General features: G+C 38.4%; 1 protein-coding gene across 2 annotated transcripts in view; it reads left to right on the top strand.

The window, feature by feature from the left end:
- The first annotated feature begins 1,530 nt into the window (after positions 1-1,530).
- The window catches only part of IGFBP2 (insulin like growth factor binding protein 2), a 75,090-nt gene continuing 54,330 nt past the window's right edge, over positions 1,531-22,290 (top strand). Inside the window, exon 1 of one of the 2 annotated variants that reach the window (XR_015696315.1) lies at positions 1,531-1,973. Coding sequence is in view for 1 of the 2 variants with exons in the window: in XM_014074053.2 (XP_013929528.2) it covers positions 1,574-1,973 (400 nt within the window). In the remaining variant the exon portion in view is untranslated. The remainder of the gene's footprint in view (positions 1,974-22,290) is intronic. The other variant, XM_014074053.2, reaches the window with a different exon arrangement.

Below are 22,290 nucleotides of genomic sequence, written 5' to 3'. Positions count from 1 at the left end.
TTTGATTCTGCCACCTCAGTCTCCCACATGCTGTTGTGATAGGGACATCACCATAAGAAGCCTACAGTTTAGACCACTGAAGGTTACAAAACATATCTACCAGCTGGTAGCAGCCACCATTGTCTTTATGCTCATTTCCATCAGCTAACTGTGGCCAAGGCCTTCAAAGTGGTTTAGGATTTCACACTCCATAATCTCATAAATTACCTCTTGATGGCAGTATTTCTTAAAGTAGGTAAAAACCTAGTTTAAATGAAGATACAGTGATGATTATGATGATGACAACAACAACAACCAACAACTAAGGCTTCTAAAAAAGTATTTCCTCTAAAAAAAATCCTAGGTATAAAACCAAAAAAAACAGAGTAAATCATCATAATAATCCAAATTATTACATAATGCAAAATAAAAAATGTAAGCAAGAAGACCTTCTTTTAGTTCTTCAATTAAATATTCATTTGCACATTTTTTTGATAACCGGGGTTATAAGTAGCTTTCAGCCACTTTACATCCATAGGGATGCTCTGAAGGTAAGATTACATATATTTTTTTGTGGAAAATCAATTAGGAAGTTGTATTGATGATAGAATGGAAATTGGGGCTCTAATCTGAGGGTGCAGAGAAAGAGGTGGACATAGTAATTTGTTTGTTGCCCTATGCAGTGTTAACTGATACTTTCACTTGCTTAAAATATAATATGTAAAAACTCTTTGGAGTTTTTCCTGCTGTGGGGTCCACTTTGTGAATATAGCGTGTATGTGTGGATGTAGAATGAAATAGAATTCTCGACTATATCATGCTTGGCTGGAAAACACAAGATTCTGTTTCAGAGATGTCCTTTGTAAAATGTTGCAATGAATTTCAGAAAGCAGTACAGTACCACAGTAAATGAAAGAACAATTAATCAGTGGAACAGCCTACAGAAGTTGTGAATGCTCCAACACTGGAAGTTTTTAAGAAGATGTTGGACAATCATTTGTCTGAAGTGGTGTAGGGTTTCCTGCCTATGCAAGGGGCTGGACTAGAAGACCTCCAAGGTCCCTTCTAACTCTGTTATTCTATTCTAAAGCCAAACTTCAGAGTAACAGGTGATAGGCTAATATTTGGGATCGGGTCAGTCCTAGCTTGAATGGCCAACCGACGGCAATAGCTTGATGAAACGGATATACAAGACCGATTGTTCCCATTTTTCCTCCGGTTTCTTTGGTTGAAGTTTTTATTCTCACCATATCCCTGCGTGGGAGAATCACGCGAACCTGCGATCTTGAAGAGTCCTCTCAAGGGGAAGGGCGGGATCTACCACACAAATTGTTGCCCCGCTTGTGGAATCGATGGCTGCCACGCAGGTTAGGAGGGCAGGTGCCTCTGAACTTTGGACTGGGCGGAAAAGCGAGCCCCCACCCCACCCCCAACATTAGCGGGGAGCAGCTCCCTCCGCCCGCCGCGCCAGCTGAGGGTGGAGCGTCGCCCGTCCGCCTGCCTCTAGGACCCAGCGGTGCCGGGCACCCTCCAGTCTCTCGCTCAGCAGCACCTGCCCAGTCGATGATTCAGTCAAGCGGTTGCCGCCGCCAGGATGGTGCAGCTGCCGCAGCTGGTCGTCGCCTCCTCCTTGTGGCTCGGGCTGGGCTGGTGGGCGTCTTTGCCGCCAACCGGACTGGCGCTGCCCGAGGTGCTATTCCGTTGCCCGCCCTGCACCGCCGACCGCCTCGCCTCCTGCCATCCCGCCGGACTCGAGACCACCGCCTGCCCGGAGTTAGTGCGAGAGCCCGGCTGTGGCTGCTGTCCAGTTTGTGCCCGCTTCGAGGGGGAGCCCTGCGGGGTGTACACGCCACGTTGCGTCTCCGGGTTCCGCTGCTACCCGACTCCCGGATCTGAGTTGCCCCTTCAGGCGCTGGTGCAGGGACACGGCACCTGCACCCGGTGGAGCGCCGGCGCTGAGTACGACGCCACCACCGCCGAGCACACCGGGGCGGGTGAGTGGAGGGTCTCCGCGGGTGGGCTAAGGCGGGCATCCGGGGGAGCAGCAAGGGACATTTGGCTAAGGATCTTTCTGGTCCTGTTTCAGCCCCAGAACTGGCCTTCTAAATAGGTGCAGAGTACTTCCCCCCAAACCGGGAAGGATGAGAGGTTTCCAAACTCTTCGCTGTTTCCCAAAAACGACTTAGACTCGGACTAAACAATGATTTTATATATATCAAATCCCAGTAAGGGTATGGCTAGCTGATGAGAGCTAAATAGCTTGAAATAGATCTATACTAGTCTCCCTTTATTTATTTATCAGCACAAATACAACAAAATATAACAAAAAGGCAACAGTAAAAATATTGGGTTTCTGCCTGGATGGTCTCTTGTGACGAGCCGAAGGACAGAGAATGGAAGTAGTGATCTTCCTCCCATATTTGGGCATACCGGGGGTTGTAAAAATCTAATATATATATTTAATACTGCAATTCCGGAGTTTATGGTTGCAACATTTTGTTTTTGTTGCAATGCAATGAAGAGTTTTTCTTAATATTTTCTTAATATTTTGCAATATTAGGTGAAGTGTTTTCCTTGAGTGCCTACCTGAAGAACCCTGATGATGTGTTGGATGATGTGTTGTGTCTTTCCTGATACAGAAAATAAATTACGGGTGAATAAATTACTGGTTTGGGGCAGAATTTGAAAATAGAGTGGTTTGGTGAGAGTTTGAGAAGTATATCAAAGTTTTTGTAGGAATATGCATATCATGATAATTCTTTAAGTACCAGAAACTGCAAATAGCTCAAGAAGCAAGTTGGCTTAACTGAGAAGTATGAGGAATTGAGAAGTGTGTGTAGAAGACACCTCTGAAGCCCGTAGATAGAAGTGTACAGAAGTCTGGTGATGGTATCAATAATACGATTGTGGGGTTACTGACTCAGAGAACACAGTAGAAAGCACTATGGAAAACCAGTCTAAAACGCATAGGAGAAGTGCATGAAAGAATTGAAGAACAGGCACAGGAAATTAATGAGAAGATTATAATTGTTACCAACATTTGGGAAGAATTTGGTTTTTAAAGCCAGGAGTAAATTAACTGAGAATTTAGATGTGTTGTTAAGTGTACAAATGGAAATAATTGAATGGTAAGAACTAAACAAAAATAATAAGGATTTGAAGAATATTGATATTAGGAAGTTGAGTTGTTGAAAGAATGGAAATTGGGGTTCTAATCTGAGTGTGCAGAGAAACAGATGGACATAGATATTTTATCTGTAGCCCTCTGCAGAGTTACTGATACTATTCACTTGCTTAAAATATAGTATGTTTTTGGTGGGTATTTGGAGTTTTTCTTTTCTGCTGTGGGGTCCACTTTGTGAATACAGTTGTATGTGTGGATGCAGAATGAAATAGGATTTTCAACTATGTCATACTTGCTGGAAAATACATTAATCTATTTCAGAGAGGTCCTTTGTAAAAGGATGCAATGAATTGCACAAATGCTGCAAATCTTTTTTTTTTTTTTGAGATGGTGGTTTATTGTGCCACTTTTAAAAACTATTCTCAAGAAACTTAAAGTTTGAAATTTTGAGATCAGAATTCTAAACTAGTTTCCAGTACTATCTGAAGGGTTCTTTTCCCTTGTAAGAGCATTAAAGGATAAAGCCAAGGTGGCGCAGTGGTTAAGTGCAGCACTGCAGGCTACTGCTAGATCAGCAGGTCAGCGGTTCAAATCTCACCGGCTCAGGGTTGACTCAGCCTTCCATCCTTCCGAGGTGGGTAAAATGAGGACCCAGATTGTTGGGGGCAATATGCTGACTCTCTGTAAACCGCTTAGAGAGGCCTGAAAGGCCTATGAAGCGGTATATAAGTCTACTGCTATTGCTATTGCTATTGCTATAAAGCAACCCTTCTGGTAATATTAGAAACACTGATCCCTGAATTTCAAACTTTATTTTAAGTTTCTTAAGAGTAATTTGATAATTACTTTATAGTGTTTTAGTATCACTATATATTGATGTCAAAAACACTATGTGCATCAGCATTAAGTAGATGCACTGAATCTTATATCCCCAGTGATACTGAAGAACATTTTTAATAGATTATGGAAAACACTCCATAAAATGATACTGTATATCCATGTCAAATTCAATTGCCTTGTGAACTGTCTTAGGACACGGTGTACATATTTAATTGTTTGTGATCTCCAAAATCCATTGTGACCAGAGGGTACTACAATTTACCATTTAAAGGCTTATCTTGACTTTCTTAGCTTAAAGCCTTTCAGCTCAAACAGTTAATTATAGTGAAATTAAAACTTACTCTGCCTGAGGTAAAGAAAGAAGAATGCTAGCCTGTATCTCAGCTAGGATTAGAAGAAACTGTCCTAAAACCACCCATCCCTAGTGGTATGTATATACAGCATTTCTTTCACAAAACATTTATTCTATGTAATTCTCAAATTGTTCTAAATTAGCCTTATAAATGTGTCATGTCTCCATGATTAGTCAAAAGGAATTCCTTCTAAATTTAGTGGGAGTTAAATTTAGTCTTGTTCAGTATAAAGGATATAGTGAAAATTAGTCTTATACTAATTAGGGGACTTTCAAAAAGTCATGAGCTTCAGAAGATATACTAAAGTATATCTTCTAATGCTCATACTTTTGAATGATTGAATGATAGAATGAAATGATTTGAATGATTGAATGAAATCATTCTTCTAATCAGTGTTTTATGGCAAATGTTATTTCATCAACATAGCTTCATAGGATTTTTACATAAGTATTTAAAAATACTTTTGTAATAGTAATTACTGGGAACACTTAATTTTTATGACATAACTTTGCATGTTTATTGTTCCTCTTTGTGTCAAAAGATGACTGACAAACACATACAACATAACTTTAATAGTATTGCATTGCTTAAAAGTACAAGCAGTGTAAGACACAGAGCTTTAAGCTCCTTCTTTCAAACAGGAGAGAAGTTAAATCAAATTTAATATAATCTGAATTGAACTTAGTTTGGCAAGAGCACCCTCATCTGCCAAATCCAAGTGCTGATTTAAAACCTTAGGTATATTCAGAATAACACAATAGAAGAGTTAGAAGAGACCTTGGAAGTCTTCTAATCCAACCTTATGCATGCCATTTCAGACAAGTGGCTGTCCAGTCTCTTCTTAAAAGCGTCTAGTGATGGAGCACCCAAAACATCTGAAGGCAAGCCGTCCCACTGGTTAATTGTTTTCATTGTTAGAAAATGTCTCCTTAGTTCTATTTTGCTTCTCTTCTTGATAAGTTCCCCTCCATTGTTTCTTGTCTTGCCTTCTGGTGCTTTGGAAAATAGTTTGACACTGCCCCCTCTTCTTTGTGGCAGCCCCTCAAATATTGGAACACTGCTATCATGTCCCCCCTAGTCCTTCTTTTCACTAGACTAGACAAACCCAATTCATTCATATGTTCTTCTTAGGTTTTAGCCTCCAAGCCCCTAATCATCTTTGATGCTCTTTTCTATGCTCTTTTCAGAGTCCCAACATTTTTTTTATATAATGAAGTGACCAAACTTGGATGCAGCATTCTAAGTGTGGTCTTACCAGGGTTTGATAAAGCAGTACTAAAACTTCACATGATCTTGATTCTATCCCTCTGTTAATGCAACATAGGATTTATAGCTTCTGTAGTTTGCTGGCTCATATTTAAGGACTCCAAGGTCCCTATCACAGTTACTGCTATTGAGCCAGGTTTCACCTAATCTTACCTGTACATTTGGTTTTTCTTGCCTTACTTTTCTCTACATTGAATTTCATTTTGTTAGATGGGGCTGAGTGTTCCAGTCTGTCGAAATCCATCTGGATCTTGAGCCTACAGTATATTCTGGTCTGTTAGCTATTCCTGCCAGTTTGGTGTTGTCTGCAAATTTGATGAGTTCCCCTTCTATTCCCTCATCCAAATAGCTTATGAAGATATTGAAGAGTACACATATAGCCTTACTGCTTAGATTCTCATTTTTAGGTTGAGTTTCAGAGTGGCTAGAATTGCCTCTAGACCCTTTACTTTTTCTTCCAGTAATTTATTTAGTTTACATTTAGTACAGATGTTACATGTGGTGCATGTTTATTCCATGGATTCTTGATTATTTGAACTGTATAGAGAAAGTCTGGGCGAGCCTTTTCTTAATTGAGGACTGGAATGCAATTCCTAAAATAAGGAGGGGGGAGTGGATTTTGTCCCTAATGAGAGTCAGGAAGGTAACAGGAGTCAAACAAGGAATAAGAGTGAATATGCTTCTGCTATGGTCTTTGGGGTTGTTTAATCTTTCACTAAAGCCTGTGCAGTTCAGTCAGACTTCATGTAGGAAGAAATGCAAACAATATGTGGCAAGAATAGATGTCATTTCTGATCTGATCGTAAAACAGGCTGTGAGTATTTTCCTGAATAGTAGAATATTTGTGGGAATCAAAATAAGGGTTCAAGTACAATTATGACCCTTGGGGTCAAGTTTTATAAAATTCTGAACAATTCATCTTGCTTCATAAAGGTACTTAATTAAAACTAGGCTAACTTCAACACTACCTAATTGGTATTTAATTGGACTTCTTGCTTCACTTCTATTAAGTCAACAAAGATTACATTCTCTTTACTGCTTCTATTCATGTCTATAGTCAAACACTACCAGCTGGTCTCAGTGTATTCTTCCAAATCCTCTGTGAAGTGACTTCGTGAATTTTATTCCAATTTTCCTTTAATAAGATAACTTTTAAATTGACCCCATTTCACAAAATATTGCAACTTTCTTCCTGTTGATATGAAAATATTCCCATTGTTCCTATTTCCAAGATATGTCTTCATATTTTGATAAAAGTATACAATAATTCTTGTAAAGTTCACATTAAAGAAACTGCTGCAATTGTGTACATGGGCACTTAGTTCACTGTGCTTGAAAACCTTTAAGCATGCATTGGACAGCTGAGATACCTTTGACTGTCAGCATTCTCATAAACATATTTGGTGGAATTGCTTAGCATTTGAAAAAGAAATGAGATACAGTATGGTAAACCTAAATCTCTTCCCCGAAAAAAAAATCTTCTGCAAACTACCCTGGTATTTTTACATTGTTTTCCCCATTTTTATTCTCTTGGTCTTATTATGTTAACCTGATATAGTGCCTACTATACTTCAGTTCCGTGACCCGTCAAAACCGCGCTCGATTAAGCCGCGCCCGATTAAATCGCGTCGCTGATGTCATCAACAGGGCAACAACAGCCAGCGTGAAGAAAGAAGGGCGCTTTAAATAGCGCTTTGAAAGCAAGCCGATTCAACTTAAGGTAAGGGTTAGGTTTAGGGTTAGGTTTAGGGTTAGGTTAAGGGTTAGGGTTAGGGTTAGGTTTAGGGTTAGGTTAAGGGTTAGGATTAGGTTTAGGGTTAGGTTAAGGGTTAGGTTTAGGGTTAGGTTAAGGGTTAGGTTTAGGGTTAGGTTTAGGATTAGGTTTAGGGGGGTTAGGTTTAGGTTTAGGGGTTAATTTTAGGTTTAGGGTTTACAGCGTGCTTCTGTCTCCGCGCTGTTGTCGCCCTGTTGATGACGTCAGCTACGCAGTTTAGTCAGACGCGGTTTAGTCGAGCGCGGTTTTGTGGTGGAACCCTTCAGTTCACTGTCAAGTTGTTTTGAATATCTGACAGAAGGAGCCTACATGATTGCATGCTACAACAAATCTGATGTTTGCAAAGTGTTTTGGGACATTGGCTTTATTATCTATAGTGTTAGTGATTCTATAAAATGTGTTTTATGACTTGATTTTTGCCATAGTTTTTTAAAACGTTGCCTAATAACCTGAATATCATTGGTCATTTAAGACTTTTCCAAGTAGATTGTTGGCTCATCTTTCTCATATCACACAGCCCATTTTACTTCCTCCTCCTTGGTTAGCTAGATTTCATTAAAGATTCAACACTAAATGTGACCATATGACCAAAGAGAGGGTGGGGGGCTTAGAATGGCCACTCCTTTTAAAGAACAAAATAATAATTTTGATAACTTAGAACTACTGAATTACTAATACACATCAAATATGTAATTTTATTTAGAAGTTATGTATTTCTCCTTTTTTATGAGTGATACATGTTGAAAAGCATTTAAATACTTAAAAACAGAATTGGACTTCTAATGTGACATCTGTTGTACAGCTTAGAAAAAGTGGCTACAGTGATCACCGCTCACTCTGTCCCTTTGGTCACAAACAAGAATGAGTTTATGTTCTGAGTAGGAATAATATCAGGGTCAGAAGTCTGAATTGATAGTTCATTTCGAGAGGAAACAATTATAGAATGCTAAGGAAAGATTACAGAGGTTTGTTCTTCATCCTCCTGTGAAATCAAGGTGGAAGATATATTATTTGCAACCTTCAAACTCTTCTGGAATGAAGTGGTAGAAAAGTTGCGACCTTCTCTGGAATTTAGCCTTTGGCCTGATGCTACATTAGCTTTCAACTCAGAGGATTTTACAACTTTTGCTGATGTAGACTCCAGTAATTGCAGTGCCCTGTTCCATCAAATTCATGTTACAAAGCGTGTTTGGACTCGGACATGGTAAAATATTATTCATCTCTTTTAAAGCCGAATGATTTTTGAAGCAAGATGGAAAATCCCTGAGTTAAGCTTTGAGTATGAGTTAAATTGCAGTTTCATATTAAAATTAAAATGGGGTTACATTTAAAATGAATATTAGAATAACTTGTGTAGAGTCAATATCGTTTCTGCACAGAGTTACCCTGTGGTAAGATGGGTGGCCAATAAATTTTATGAATAAATTATAAATAAATAAATTTTGGATTTAGTATATGACACTTTACAAAAACCAATACAGTATCTTCTTATCTGATTATCATAATATAAAGCCCAGATATTTTAGGTCAAGTTTTTAAAACATCTGTCTGTTTAAATCAGGGGTCTTCAAACCTTTTGAACAGGGGCCCAATTCACAGTCCCTCACACTGTTGGGGGGGTGGACCAGCTGGGTGGGCACGATAGGTGGTCATGTGACTGGTTGGACGTGGCCAATTTAGCAGTCCATTTTGCCTTTGTCTTTACAGTACTTGTTCAACCCAAGGAATCTATTTGTTCAACCCAAGGAATCTATTCCCCAAATGGAAAAAGAGCTCAAACTTTCTTGCCACTTGCCTAACTTCATTAAAACAGCAGCTTCATGTTCCTTAAAATAGGCTATTAAAAAAAGAATAAAACAAACAGGATTTCCTTCGAAATAACTCCTGATCATATGTTTCAGATGACCACACAATAAACCAGACTGAGAACTGCACCAATTAAGACTGCAACTAAAAACCCCAAGATGGGTATTGAGAGACATTGGAAGCAGGTGGAAGAAGGCGAGAATCAACACACACACACACACACACACACACACACACCAACACACACACACACACACACACACACACACACACACACACACACACACACACACACACACACACACACACACACACACATATATATATATATATATATATATATATATATATATATATATATATATATATATATATATGAAATTAAAGAAGATGATGGTCCCTCAGACTGTTGGGGGCTGGACTATAGTTTGGAAAAAAAATGAACAAATTTCTATGAACACTGCACATATCTTTATTTGTAGTGCAAAAACATGTAATAATACATTTAAAATGAAGAACAATTTTAACCAATATAAATATACTACTAATTCAATGGGAAGTGCGGGCCTGCTTATTTGGGATTGCAGGGCTAAAGGTCTTTTAAACCTGGAGGAGATTTCACAAACTGATTTGCTTTTGCCACACTTGTGCTTGTGTATATATACACATGAATATCTACCAAAATTGTTCAGTAACCAATTTGGTGGATGTACTTTATATATGGGAAGAATCAAAGCAGTGGGTGAATTCTCCTTCAGGCATTATACTGCGGTTGCATTTGAATTAGTGTTAGCCAATTTCAGCTGATTTTGAAAAAGCTAGGAGAGACATGTCACCCACCCACTTACTTACTTACTTACTTACTTTTAAAGTGCGCCTTTAAAAGCAGCCCCTTCCCTACTCATCCACAGGCCCAGGATTACATGGCTGTGAAAAACATCTGAAAGGCTGTTTTTAAAGCGTTTTTAATGACTTTTAATGACTTTTAAAGTACTACTTTACAAGCTGACAGCTGCTTTGCAAGCCAATACCACCCCCACTCCCACTCACCCACCGGCCCTGGATCATATAGCTGTGAAAAACATCTGAAAGGCTGTTTTTAAAGCACTTTTAAAGACTTTTAACACACTACTTTACAAGGTGGCAGCTGCTTTTCATCCCACCACTCCATTTTCATTGGCGGCCATATCCGGTCCATGGGCTGTAGTTTGAGGATGCCTGGTTTAAATAATAGCTGGAATTTTGACATCTTTTTATTTTTAAGACAAACGTACTTCCAATTCTTTATTTGTAATTTTTTTTGTAAAAAGTTTTTTATTTTTCCTTTCAAATTCATTATATCTTAGATATACATTCTTATAATTGTTATGATAGTCAATCCATATCATTTTTCTACCTGTATATTTACATTTTAATATTTTCTTATTTCTCCTCCCCTGTATTTATCATGTGTCGTCTGAGATATTTATTTCACGTTTTGTTCCTTTTTCTTTCTATTTATACCTTTTTTCAAACCACTCGTAAAATCACCCCCATGCGCTGTAGCACACTGATTCCTCTTTGCCCTTTATTCTCAATGTCAACCTGTTCATTTCTAATATCTTCTTTATTACTTCCCATTCCGATGGGTTTTTGTTTGCTTTCCAGTTTTGTGCAAATACAATTCTGGCTGCTGTTATTATTTGTACAATTAAATATGAATCTTCTTTACTGTATTTCTCTGGTAGAATACCCAATAAAAATATTTCTGGCTTAAACTCTACAAGTTTATGTATCATTTTCTCTAACCATGTTTGTATTTTAACCCAATAGCTTTTTGCATCCCTACACGTCCACCACATATGATAGTACATTCCTGGCAATTGGTGACATTTCCAACATTTAGCTGATTTATCCTTAAACACATTTGCTAACCTTTCAGGTGTCATGTGCCATCTATAAAACATTTTATATAATTTCTCTTTATATGCTGTCGCCATTGTCAGATTTTAATACCTTTCCTATAGTTGTTGCCATTTTTCTAGTTCTATTGTATATCTATTGTATATCCAAAGTTTTTTGCCCATCTTATCATTGTTTTTGATCATTTTTTCATCTGTTCCCATGAGTATCCTACCTAATTCTGAGTTTTTCATATTAAAACCATACTCTTTGACATCTTTCTCATATCTTGTTTGTATTTGCATTTGTTTAAACCAGTGATAGTCAACCTGGTCCCTACCGCCCACTAGTAGGCGTTTCAGCTTTCATGGTGGGCAGTAGGGGTTTGCTGTAACTCTGCTTTATAAATTTTATAAAGTAAAGTTACTTCCCTACTTTATAAATCACCATTAATATGGAACCGGTGTGGGGTTAGAAAATTTTACTACTAACAGAGATACAAAAGTGGGTGGTAGGTATAAAAAGGTTGACTACCCCTGGTTTAAACCATACTATATCAATCCCTTGTTCTTCTAATTCTTTCTTCTGTTTTAGTTCTCCCTGCGCTGTTAATATATCTTTGTACCTAATAACCTTTTTCATACTGCTAGTATTCGGATGTGCCAGAACCTCTACCATTGAGAGCCACATTGGTATTTCCATATAGTGTTTTTGTTTTACTTTTTCCCATACTGCATATAAACCATTTCTTACATAGTGTCTATGAAAGTAACCATGTATTCTATTTTTCCCACACCACAAAAATGTGTGCCAACCCAGTTGCATAGCGTGTCCCTCCAAGGATAGTTACCTTGCATTCCTTAGTAATATCCATTCTTTTATCCACGTTACAGCTTATTTGTAATTGTATGTCCCTGATAGCTATCTAATAGATAAAACTGCACTCAGTGAGTCTCAGCTTCAGTACTCTTTATTTCTCTTATGCCAATTAGAATATTAGATGTAGCAAAATGACAGCTCTAGCCACAAATATGCAGACCATTGATAATCTGAATATAAACAGTTCCCATAGCAGTTCCAATATATAATTGGGCAATTGTAAGGAGAATATTTGCAGGAGTACCACCATGACATATACATTCACTCTTGCACTGATGGCATTTCTACACTGATATGCATTTTTGAATCAGCATCTTTTATCACCTTTTGCTGATTTGTCTGCCATGATTATAGCTAGATGGAGATATATTGGAACTGCTTTCTCCCAGATAACATTTCATTTAAAGTATAATAGTGCATGAAGCCTCTATTTAAAAATTATTGGCTATAGCATCATTTCCAATATCATTACATTTATTTAATGATAATATTTTAGGTGGCCCACAGCTTGCCTTCAGAGCTTGTAGGTACTATGCCACCAGATACCTGGGTCATATTATCATATGTGGTGGACATGCTTAAAAGCCAAAAATACACATGTGGCTGGAAAAACTGACAAAACAGCATATTGACTTAAAGCCAGAGATATTCCTGTTGCAGTGACGTGAGGTGAAGCTTCTGGCTGGTGAGGCAACCCCCCCCCCCCCCGGCAGCAGTGGTGGAGCTGCTGTGAGACTGAACCGGGGCTGCAGAGACTTGCCCGGCCGGCTTCTCTGGAATGGAGGGGGGGTGATAGAAGCGGAGCGGATCCTCTTGCCGCTGCGGGCCTGGCTTGCGGAGTGCCAAAAGGGGAGGGGGCGTCTTGGAACACCCTCCACCCCACCCCTCTTCGCCTTTCGCCTCCGTGGCTCTCGCTCCAGCCTGCTGCCGGGGGGGGGGGGTTGCCTCACCAGCCAGAAGCTTCACCGCACGTCACTGATTAACAGCAACTAGAATTGTATTTGCACAAAATTGGAAAAGTGAAGAGATACCAACAGAGGAGAATGTGATCAGAAAAATATCAGAATGTGCATAAATGAATAGATTAACGCTTGCAATTAAGGAGAAAGAACAAACTGAATATTATACAACATGGGACCTAGTTTATCAATGGTTAATAACAAAAAAATCATCTGTTTCATTGCCAGATTTCAGTGATATGAGCTGGGCTTCCACTGGTTTAGGACGTTTATAGTAGTTTTTTAAACAGTAGAAATGTGAAACATTTCCTTCCCAGAAGCCTTCAATACCCGCTGCTGAACGTAGAAGATAAAATCATACTTCTACAATTTTGTCATTTTCTGCTGAATTTCTATAGCACAACCTTGGAGTGCTGGAATGTGGTAAATGTCGTATTGGAGACTACATGTCTTGCTTGCTCGTCTCTTGCATCTGCCTAATGCATCTGATCATTTCATTTAAAATACCTCTACAAGTAGCATTAGCATAAAGTAGCCTGTAGTGTGAAGAGGAAGAGAAAAGAAATAAGATCTAGAAATGATTGACATGTGATTGCAAAAGATTATTCCTGCAGGAATGCATCTCTGGAAGAGAAGAAGCGTTCATCCTTACCTATAAGATTTTCTATTGACTTCTAATTTCTTATTGACCTAAAATATTTCATATTCCACATCTTCAGCCCTCTAAACATCTCAGCTATCACAAGAAGATAAAAAAGCCTTCTTTCTCCAACTGAGTTCAATAGCAGACACATTCATGCATGGCATCACTTTACTTTTGTGATACTTTCAAGATAAAGACCATTTTTCTGGCATTGGTAAGAGCAGGAGAAGCACTAAGAAAAAGATAGAGCAAGCTTTTAAGGACTTTTTATAGCACTAAAAAATTTTCTAAATATTTTAATATTTTCCATTTATTTAAACTAAATTTAGATGCTAAATAACACATGTAACTAACTTAAATCCCTTTTGTTGAATTATCATTATTGTTCCAGCCTTTTGAGTAGATTAAGCAAATGGGGATGTATGGGCAAATAAAGATAGCCACACTTTATGTATAGCACCGTTGGTTCTGGGTTGCACTGCAGTTTGGTCCATAGTGTATATTGAAAAAAAATCTCTTGGGGTAAATAAACATGAACTCCACAATCTGCAGTTGAGTCAAAGAAGATCCCTAAAACTAAAAGATCTAGCTAATTATTTTAATTTCTATAGTGTATCATTAGCTGTACTGATTCTCAATCAATTCTTGAACTGAATATATATTTAAGCCTACTGAAGCCAAAAATAAATTATATACCTGAGATACATCCTCCCATGTATATCCTCCTCAATCTTTATGTGCCCTCTTGATGTTTTTTTTTAACTTGGGAAATAATTTATGCTATAAACTATACAACATGTACATGTTATATGAACATGATATGGTCTCCTGGTCAAAATCATGACTGACTAAGTTGTTTTAAGATTGTCTCATTTATTTGATAGACTTAACATCCTACTTTTCCCCCCTGTGGAAACTCAAGAGAGTTTACAGCTGCTATTCCTTTTTGGTCCAGATTCCGATCAAAGTAACATTTGATGAAAGCAAGGTTCCTTTGAATTTATTCTCTATTTAATTTGAGAAGTATATGATTCCTAGACTATGTCAATATTAGAACCGAAACTATCTGAGTCTTTTTTCCCTGCACAGTGTAGCCTATCTCCAGAGCTCAAGGAAGTTTCACATTCTATGAAGTACATGGCAATCCACCCACATCCCATCTCCTCCTCCTCAAAGAATGTGCTCACACCTTGCTCTATTTAATTGTCTTTCCACTCTTCATCTCCATCTGGTGCCTTTCCATTCCAAGTCTGGCATAGGGCCACTTAGAAACAAAAAGGCAAGTCATCATAACAGGAAAGGAAGTTTAAAAAAACAGCTTTTAGCCCACTCAAATTGCCCTTATAAAAATCATGCATCCTAGACAATTCTGAAATCTCACCTTGACCAGATTTTCAGATTGGTAAAGAGGGACACCTTTGACCGGAGGGGAGGGGGGCTTGATTAAAAATTTTATACGGAGCAACAAAAATTTTCATACAACGCAAAAATAGTATTGTAATATTGTTTTTATTTCAACATAACTACAATTTACAAATATAAATTGTAACTCTTGCCAAACATCAAGATTTTGATCGCGTGACCATAAGGATGCTGCAACGGTCGCTAAGTGTGAAAATGGTCGCTAAGTGTGAAAAATGGTCATCAGTCACTTTTTTCAATGCCATTGTAACTTTGGTCACTATACCACCTTTCTTGCCACAGTTTTTAAGTGAATAACTGCAGCTGATAAGTTAGTAACATAACTGAATCTGGTTTCCACATTTGACTTTGTCAAAAGGCAATTAAAATGACCCCAGGACACTGAAACCATCATAAATACGGATCTGTTGCCAAACATCAAAATTTTGATCGCATGACTATGAGGATGCTGCAACGGTCGCTAAGTGTGCAAATGGTCGCTAAGTGTGAAAAATGGTCATCAGTCACTTTTTTCAATGCCATTGTAACCTTGGTCACTAAATGAACTGTTTGAAAGCTAAGGCTAGCTCGCATTATAATGCCTTATGCTAGCTTACATTTTCAAGAGAGAGAAGCTAAACTCCTTATTAGAATTGAAATAGAAATGAATAGAGTAGAGTAGAGTAGAGTAGAGTAGAGTAGAGTAGAGTAGAACGCCCCCTTTAAAAAAAGTTAGTGTTTTTTTTTTAATGACTCAATGCAGCCAAGATCATTATATGGCATCATGCAAGCCTTGTCACATCTTATTATGCCATCATCGCTAAATCTCTTTAGAAAGTCTACACGAATATAGTTTGTAAATCCCCCTATATTGCTCCTTTCCCATGACTCCTGACACTGGCAAGTAGACTGCCCTTGCCCACAGAAGCTCAAGAGGAGAAAATTGGATAAAGCACACCTTAGTCATGCTGGATGAAAATTTAAATTTCTAACTTGCCTCCTTTTGGGGGGAGGGGGGGCATCAAGGCTGCCCAGGAAGACCAGCAGAATAATAATTTTTTAAAAAAGAGATAGACTTAATATGATAAATAGAGAAATGTGTAGAGAAATGTAAAGAATGAAGAGGGATGGGTGAGTTTTTAAGAGTCTGGGGCTGCAAAACGGGGGTTATTTGTGTGTGTGTGTGTGTGTGTGTGTGCAGCCTTCATTCCTGCTCACTTCACACTGCATGCACAAAAAGAGCAGTCAAAATGTATGTGTGTGTGTGTGTACGATTTTTACCAGCAACAAAAGGAGAATTGCTAGTAGAGTCTTTTATTTGCAGCTGTTAAGTGAGAGATCACAAGGTAGGAAAGGGATAGATTAAAAAAATAAGAGGGGATCGTACGCCCCCACCCACCCACTCCCAACCCCATCCAACAGAAGGAGACAAGAGAAGAGCAGCGGAGAGAAGGAAACCTCTTCCATCACCCCCACCTCTTCCAAATTATACACACAGACACTGCCCTCCCCATCCCGCAGCCCCAATTCCAGCCACCCCAATTCAAGCTCCCAGATCTCTCTCTCTCTTTTTTTCTCCACTCATCCCCCCCCCCAACCAAACAAACGAGCAAAGGAAATACAAGAAAAACAACTTTTAAATAAATAAATAAATAAATAAATAAATAAATAAATGAAATCCAAGGCATGGGAGGAAAATCCCCTTTCCCCTAATTCCCACTCCCCTCCCCCATCCCGCCTCCCGATCCATTTGGGGTGGATTTCTTTATTTGCAATAAATCCTGGGTTTTCCCCCCCTTTTTTTTAAAGGAAGGAAAATGACAGATCTTCTCCCTCCCTCCCACCCACCCCCCTCCTCACCAAAGGAGACCGGAGAAAAGCAACCAGATCGAAAGGAAGGGAGATATGATCGTCTTTGGAAGAGCAGGAGGGGAGGGAGGGCTGCGAGCAAGCCGAGCAGAGGGAGGGAAACCACTGCCCTCTAAAGGCCACATCGGGAACGACACTTCAGAGAAATTAAAAAAAAAATTAACGGTGTCCTTTTTAAATCAGGACTTTTTGAACACGCAGCGGGACACAGGACAAATTTTGAAAAATCGTGACTGTCCCGCCAAAAGCGGGATGTCTGGTCACCTTACTTATGTATCATATTTATATGGCTGTCTATCTCCTAAGAGCATGGCTCTTAGTGTACAGCAGTGTACAGCAGAGAATTAAAAAGAAAAATAAATATATAAAAAGTCATCATTAAAACTAAAAAAACATCTATTAAAAATACATGAGCAAAGAGGATGATGTGAGCCTAGTAAGGGAGTCATTGCAGGATCTCCCCAGTCCCCTAGGAAATAAGCAGATTTTAGGGGACTTGTGGAATGTGGGAAGAAATAGGGTTAGCCTCATCTCAAGGGTGAGAAAAGATTCCATAATGTAGGCATCTCAGCTTAGAATAAGGTGACCAGATGTCCCGATTTTGGCAGGACAGTCACGATTTCTAACAATTTGTCCTGTGTCCCAGGGCGTTTTTAAAAAGTCCCAATTTTCTGGCTTCATGTTGAAAGCCCAGTGGATTTGCTTAAGAAATCCTAACGGGGGCAAGACAAAAGACACTCTGTCTAACCTCTCTCTCTGTCTCAGTACTTTCATTGAAGATATTAAAATGTTAAAGCAAGAAAACGGAACACCACCACCCCGCTCCTTTTAGTTTTACTTACTTTTATAAGAAAAGATGACCCAGTACCATAGAGCTCCAGGAAATACTTTGGCTAGAGAAGTAGTGACTGTTCCTTCCTGGATTTCCCGGAGGGGAGGAGCACGGAGGTTGGAGGTCGGCTCGTGTGGCAAGGTTTCTTTGAAAAATATTTCCCTGGGACTAATTTCACCATTTTAATTTGCTCAGTTCTTTGTATTAACATCTACATCATTCTGGATTGACTTGGAGTGCCTGCCTGTTGGTAAGTCAGCTGGGTTTTTTTCTTTTATTTTTTTAATGTATTTTAAAATAATATTTTATTTATTGTGCATAGGGTTTTTTAAAATAGTTTTATTCTGTGTGGATTCTTTTTTTAAATTGTCTTAGACTATTTTAAAAAAGATTATATCCAAAATAAATTGAAGTGAAACCATTTTTAAAAATTCTATGCACAATACTTTGAAATATATTGTGCATAGAATTTTTAAAAATAGTTTTACTTCAATTTATTCTGTGTGGAATAGTTTGAAATGTTTTACTTCAATTTATTCTGTGTGGATTCTTTTTTTAAATTGTCTTAGACTATTTAAAAAAAGATTCTATCCAAAATACAAAATACCAGCTGCAGTTATTCACTTAAGAACTGTGGCAAGAGAGGCTTCCTGGGAGGAGCCTGCTGGTGGTGGCAGCAAAAAATCAGCTGCCTCCAAATTCCTGGCTACGTACCTGTTTAGAGGATCTTCCATCTGACGTCTTATCAGGTTTTCTTATCCTTCAGGCAAGAAGGAAAGAAGAAATTGTTTTGCTGGTAAATGCTCTTCGATTTTTGCAGCTTTTGTGCTTGCAGGGAAAGGGGGGCTAGCCCAAGGCAGAACGGCTGTCCGTGCTGGGAACTTCAAACTGCCTTGTGCGGGACAAAGTAGGTCTCCCCCACTCAGTTCAAAGTTTTGATTGATTTAATCTTATCACGAGCTGGATCCGTTTGCGTGGACAATAATTGTTTATCAACATTTTAGCTTCTTTTCTTTTTCTCCTCCGAAAAACTATTTACTTAGAGGCTTTTAAAATGGCGCCGAGCAGGCTGGTTTCTCCGGTAATAATGAACACTTTTTGTTAATTGTCACAAGAATTCAAAACAAAAGAGATTGCTTATCATTTGTTTTGTTTCACAATCGGCCAGCAGAAGCTTTTTAATTAGTTTCATTTCTACAAGAATTTCACTCCCTCATTAATCTTGCTTATCTGGAAGTTAAATGGTGATGAATCTGCTGAACGGTCTTGTTACAATGTTTACTCACTGAAAGTTTTGCCGAGCCTTAAACTTCAAAATAAAAGGGGAACTCAGCCTCTTTACTTAAAGCTGCATATTCAGGCAATAGAGTTTTATTAACTGCAGGCAGATAAATTTTGAAATGGCTTCAAAACTAAATATTAACTTGAAGTCGTCACCCTCTACTTCCAGGGGCACATCCTCAGTGCCTGGTACAAAGCTGCAGCCTCCGCTTCCTACGCCCCCTGCTGGGGATGTGTTAACGAAAGAATTCTTCCTGAGCAATCTAAGCGAGGCTCTTAATGCACTGACAATTAAAATGGAAGATAAGTTTAGAGATAATAGAGAGGTGGTAAAGCAGGAGAGAAAAGAGGAAATAAAAGAAATGAAAGAAGAAATCAAAAGTGAAATAAAAGGACTTAAACAGGAGCTGTATGAGAAAATTGACGCTAAGGTTGGTAAAATTAGAGACGAAATGCTGAGACTTGTAACTGTATTAACAGAACATATTTCTGGAATGGAAGATACTCTAGAGGTTCTTAATGATGCCAATGCTAACTTGACATTGAAAACAGAGGTGGTGGAACAAAAAGTGGAAAATGCTGAAAAAGAAATTATTATGATACAGTACCGACAAATGGAGTTTGCATTAAGAGTAAGGGGGCTGCGTGAGGAGAAACAGGAGAACCTGAAACAGATCCTATCAGAAGCTTTTGACCGCCTGATGGGAAGACCAGGGACCAACCTTGACTGGCAAATTGACAAAGCTTACCGCGTTAACTCCTGGCTGGCAAAGCAGAAGCAGCTTCCTCGAGACATCGTTATATATTTTACTACAAGAGAGCTTAGAAATATGGTACTGCAAGCGTCTTATAACACTAAGCTTCAAATTGGCGGTCAAGACCTGACTGTTTTGAAAGAGATACCACCTCAAATGTTAAGAGCCAGGAGAGACTACGCTTTTTTGGTCGAAGAACTCAGAAATCGTCAGATACAGTATAGATGGGATGCACCATTTGGCATTATATTTACATTTGATAAGCAAAGGTACCGCCTCAACTCTGTATGGAAAGCCCGAGATTTTTATTATAATATATTGAAGGCCGGATACCCTGCACCATCTGGACCTAGAGAAAGACCACAAGAAGGACAGGATAGACAGCAAACTACACAACCACCAGACAAGATGGAGCATCTCTCTTTTCTAGAAGTGCTAGGTGCTATGGAACAAAGACCTAGCCGCATGACTACTAGACGTATGGAGAAACAAGTTAAAAAGCAACAGCATCAACAATCACCGGCCATCGATCAAGGAACTACAATAACAAATCTGGAAGCAGTGGGAGGAGCTAGACCTAAGGTTAAACAGGCCATGCAGGAAGCTCTAAAAATGCTTCAGCCAACCAAAGATGACAACTAAGATTTTAACATGGAATGTCAACGGACTGAATTCTCCACAGAAGAGGAAGAAAATATTTCATTATCTCAAACAGTTTAAGAACGATGTAATTTGTTTGCAAGAAACTCATATCAAGTCAACTGATCAAAAATATTTGTGGACTCATTTAACCAATGATAGAATATTGAATATTGAGGGACACGATCTGGTATTTGGCTGGCATGCTTACCTGTTATTCAACAAAAAATTGGATAAGAATTTTAAAAGTCATATTTTAAGAAATGCTTTATTGCGGGTTTGGAAGAAATATCAATATAAATTAAATGACAAGATACCCATGTGGGCAATTCCTAGACACGCAATTGAAAATATGAATACAGCACAAAAACAGGACAGAATTACTTACAGACAGCTTCTTACCTCGGAAATGGGGGTATTACAATTAAAATCTTTAGAGGTATTAAAAGAGGAGAAGGTAGTTCAAACATGGTTCCAGTATGGGCAATTACAGGGTAGGTGGAAAATAGATCAAAAAATTGGTTTTATCCAAGTTGAGGATAACTTGTTTAAACAAATAAGAGATCAAAGCTTAATGCATATAAAGAGGATATATAATGTATTAATACAGATGGATTCGGAAACAGAATTAGTTAAAGATTGTATGATAAAATGGGCTCAAAATATTGAAGAACCAATAATGTTGGATACATGGGAAAGAATCTGGGTAAGAAATGTGAAATTTACACAAGCTCAAAATCTGAGATAACATTTTTACAAGATGTCCTATAGATGGCATTTAGATCCTAAAAAGTTGGCTTCTATGTATCCGAATGTACAGCCTAAATGTTGGAGGTGTGGTTCTCTCGATGCTACATATTATCATATATGGTGAACCTGCCAAAAGGTTAAGGCATTCTGGATAAAAATATGGTGGGTCATGCAAAATATTTTTAAAAGAAGGATAAAGTTTATTCCTCAGTTATTTTTACTAGGTATATGTACTGACTTTACAGTGGTAGAGACTAATTTGATTCTGCACCTAATAACTGCAGCAAGACTGTTGGTGGCACAATACTGGAAGAAGGAAGACTTGCCTACAATCCAAGAATGGACATTGAAAGTCACAAACTTAGCCGAGATGGCTAAAATATCGGCATATCTTAAAGATCACTCAAATGAGAGATATAAACGAGACTGGAAAAATGGATTGACTATATACAAAATAAATACAGGACCAAGAAATTCCAGTTAGCCTATGCTTAAGATCAGAAATGATTTAAACTGTTAAAAGTTAGTTCAGTAAGAAGAAGCTAAAGTCAATGTAGAATGTCATTAATTTCTTTATTTCTTTTTTCTCAATAGATTTTAGACTGTGTTAGTTAAAAATCCATACCGTGTACGGGTTCTGGGAAGTCGGGGGGGGGAAGGAGGAGGGGGGTTGGGGGTGAAGGGAGGGAGGGGCACACACACAAAAAAAATTGTACTTCAATGTCTTAATGATTGACAAATGATGAAATATTTGTGTTTTTTAAAAGAAATAAAATAAATATTTGTGAAAAAAAAGAACTATGGCAAGAGTTACAATGGCATTGAAAAAAGTGACTGATGACCATTTTTACACTTAGTGACCATTTTCACACTTAGCGACCATTGCAGCATCCTCATGGTCACGCAATCAAAATTTTGGTGTTTGGCAACAGTTACAATTTATATTTGTAAATTGTAGTTATGTTGAAATTAAAAAAAATATTACAACACTATTTTTGCATTGTATGAAAAATTTTGTTGCTCCGTATAAAATTTTTAATCAACCCCCCCCCCCCCGGTCAAAGGTGTCCCTCTTTACCAATCTGAAAATATGGTCACCTTAGCTTAGAAGGCCCATTTCCTGGGACCCACCAATTGCAATTCCCAATTAGATGGAATCTGCAACATGTCTTCTCTGCCATATCTGGTGCGACAAGCAAATATAATTGGGGAGAGGTGGTCGTCCAAGATAACTTGACCCCATGCCATGAACAGCTTGA

Source organism: Thamnophis sirtalis, unplaced genomic scaffold, assembly GCF_051295495.1.
Source record: "Thamnophis sirtalis isolate CommonGarterSnake01/CBP01778 unplaced genomic scaffold, rThaSir2_p1.2 scaffold_1, whole genome shotgun sequence".
In the NCBI taxonomy this organism is placed as follows: Eukaryota; Metazoa; Chordata; class Lepidosauria; order Squamata; family Natricidae; genus Thamnophis; species Thamnophis sirtalis.
This window is presented reverse-complemented; position numbering and strand designations above follow the sequence as displayed.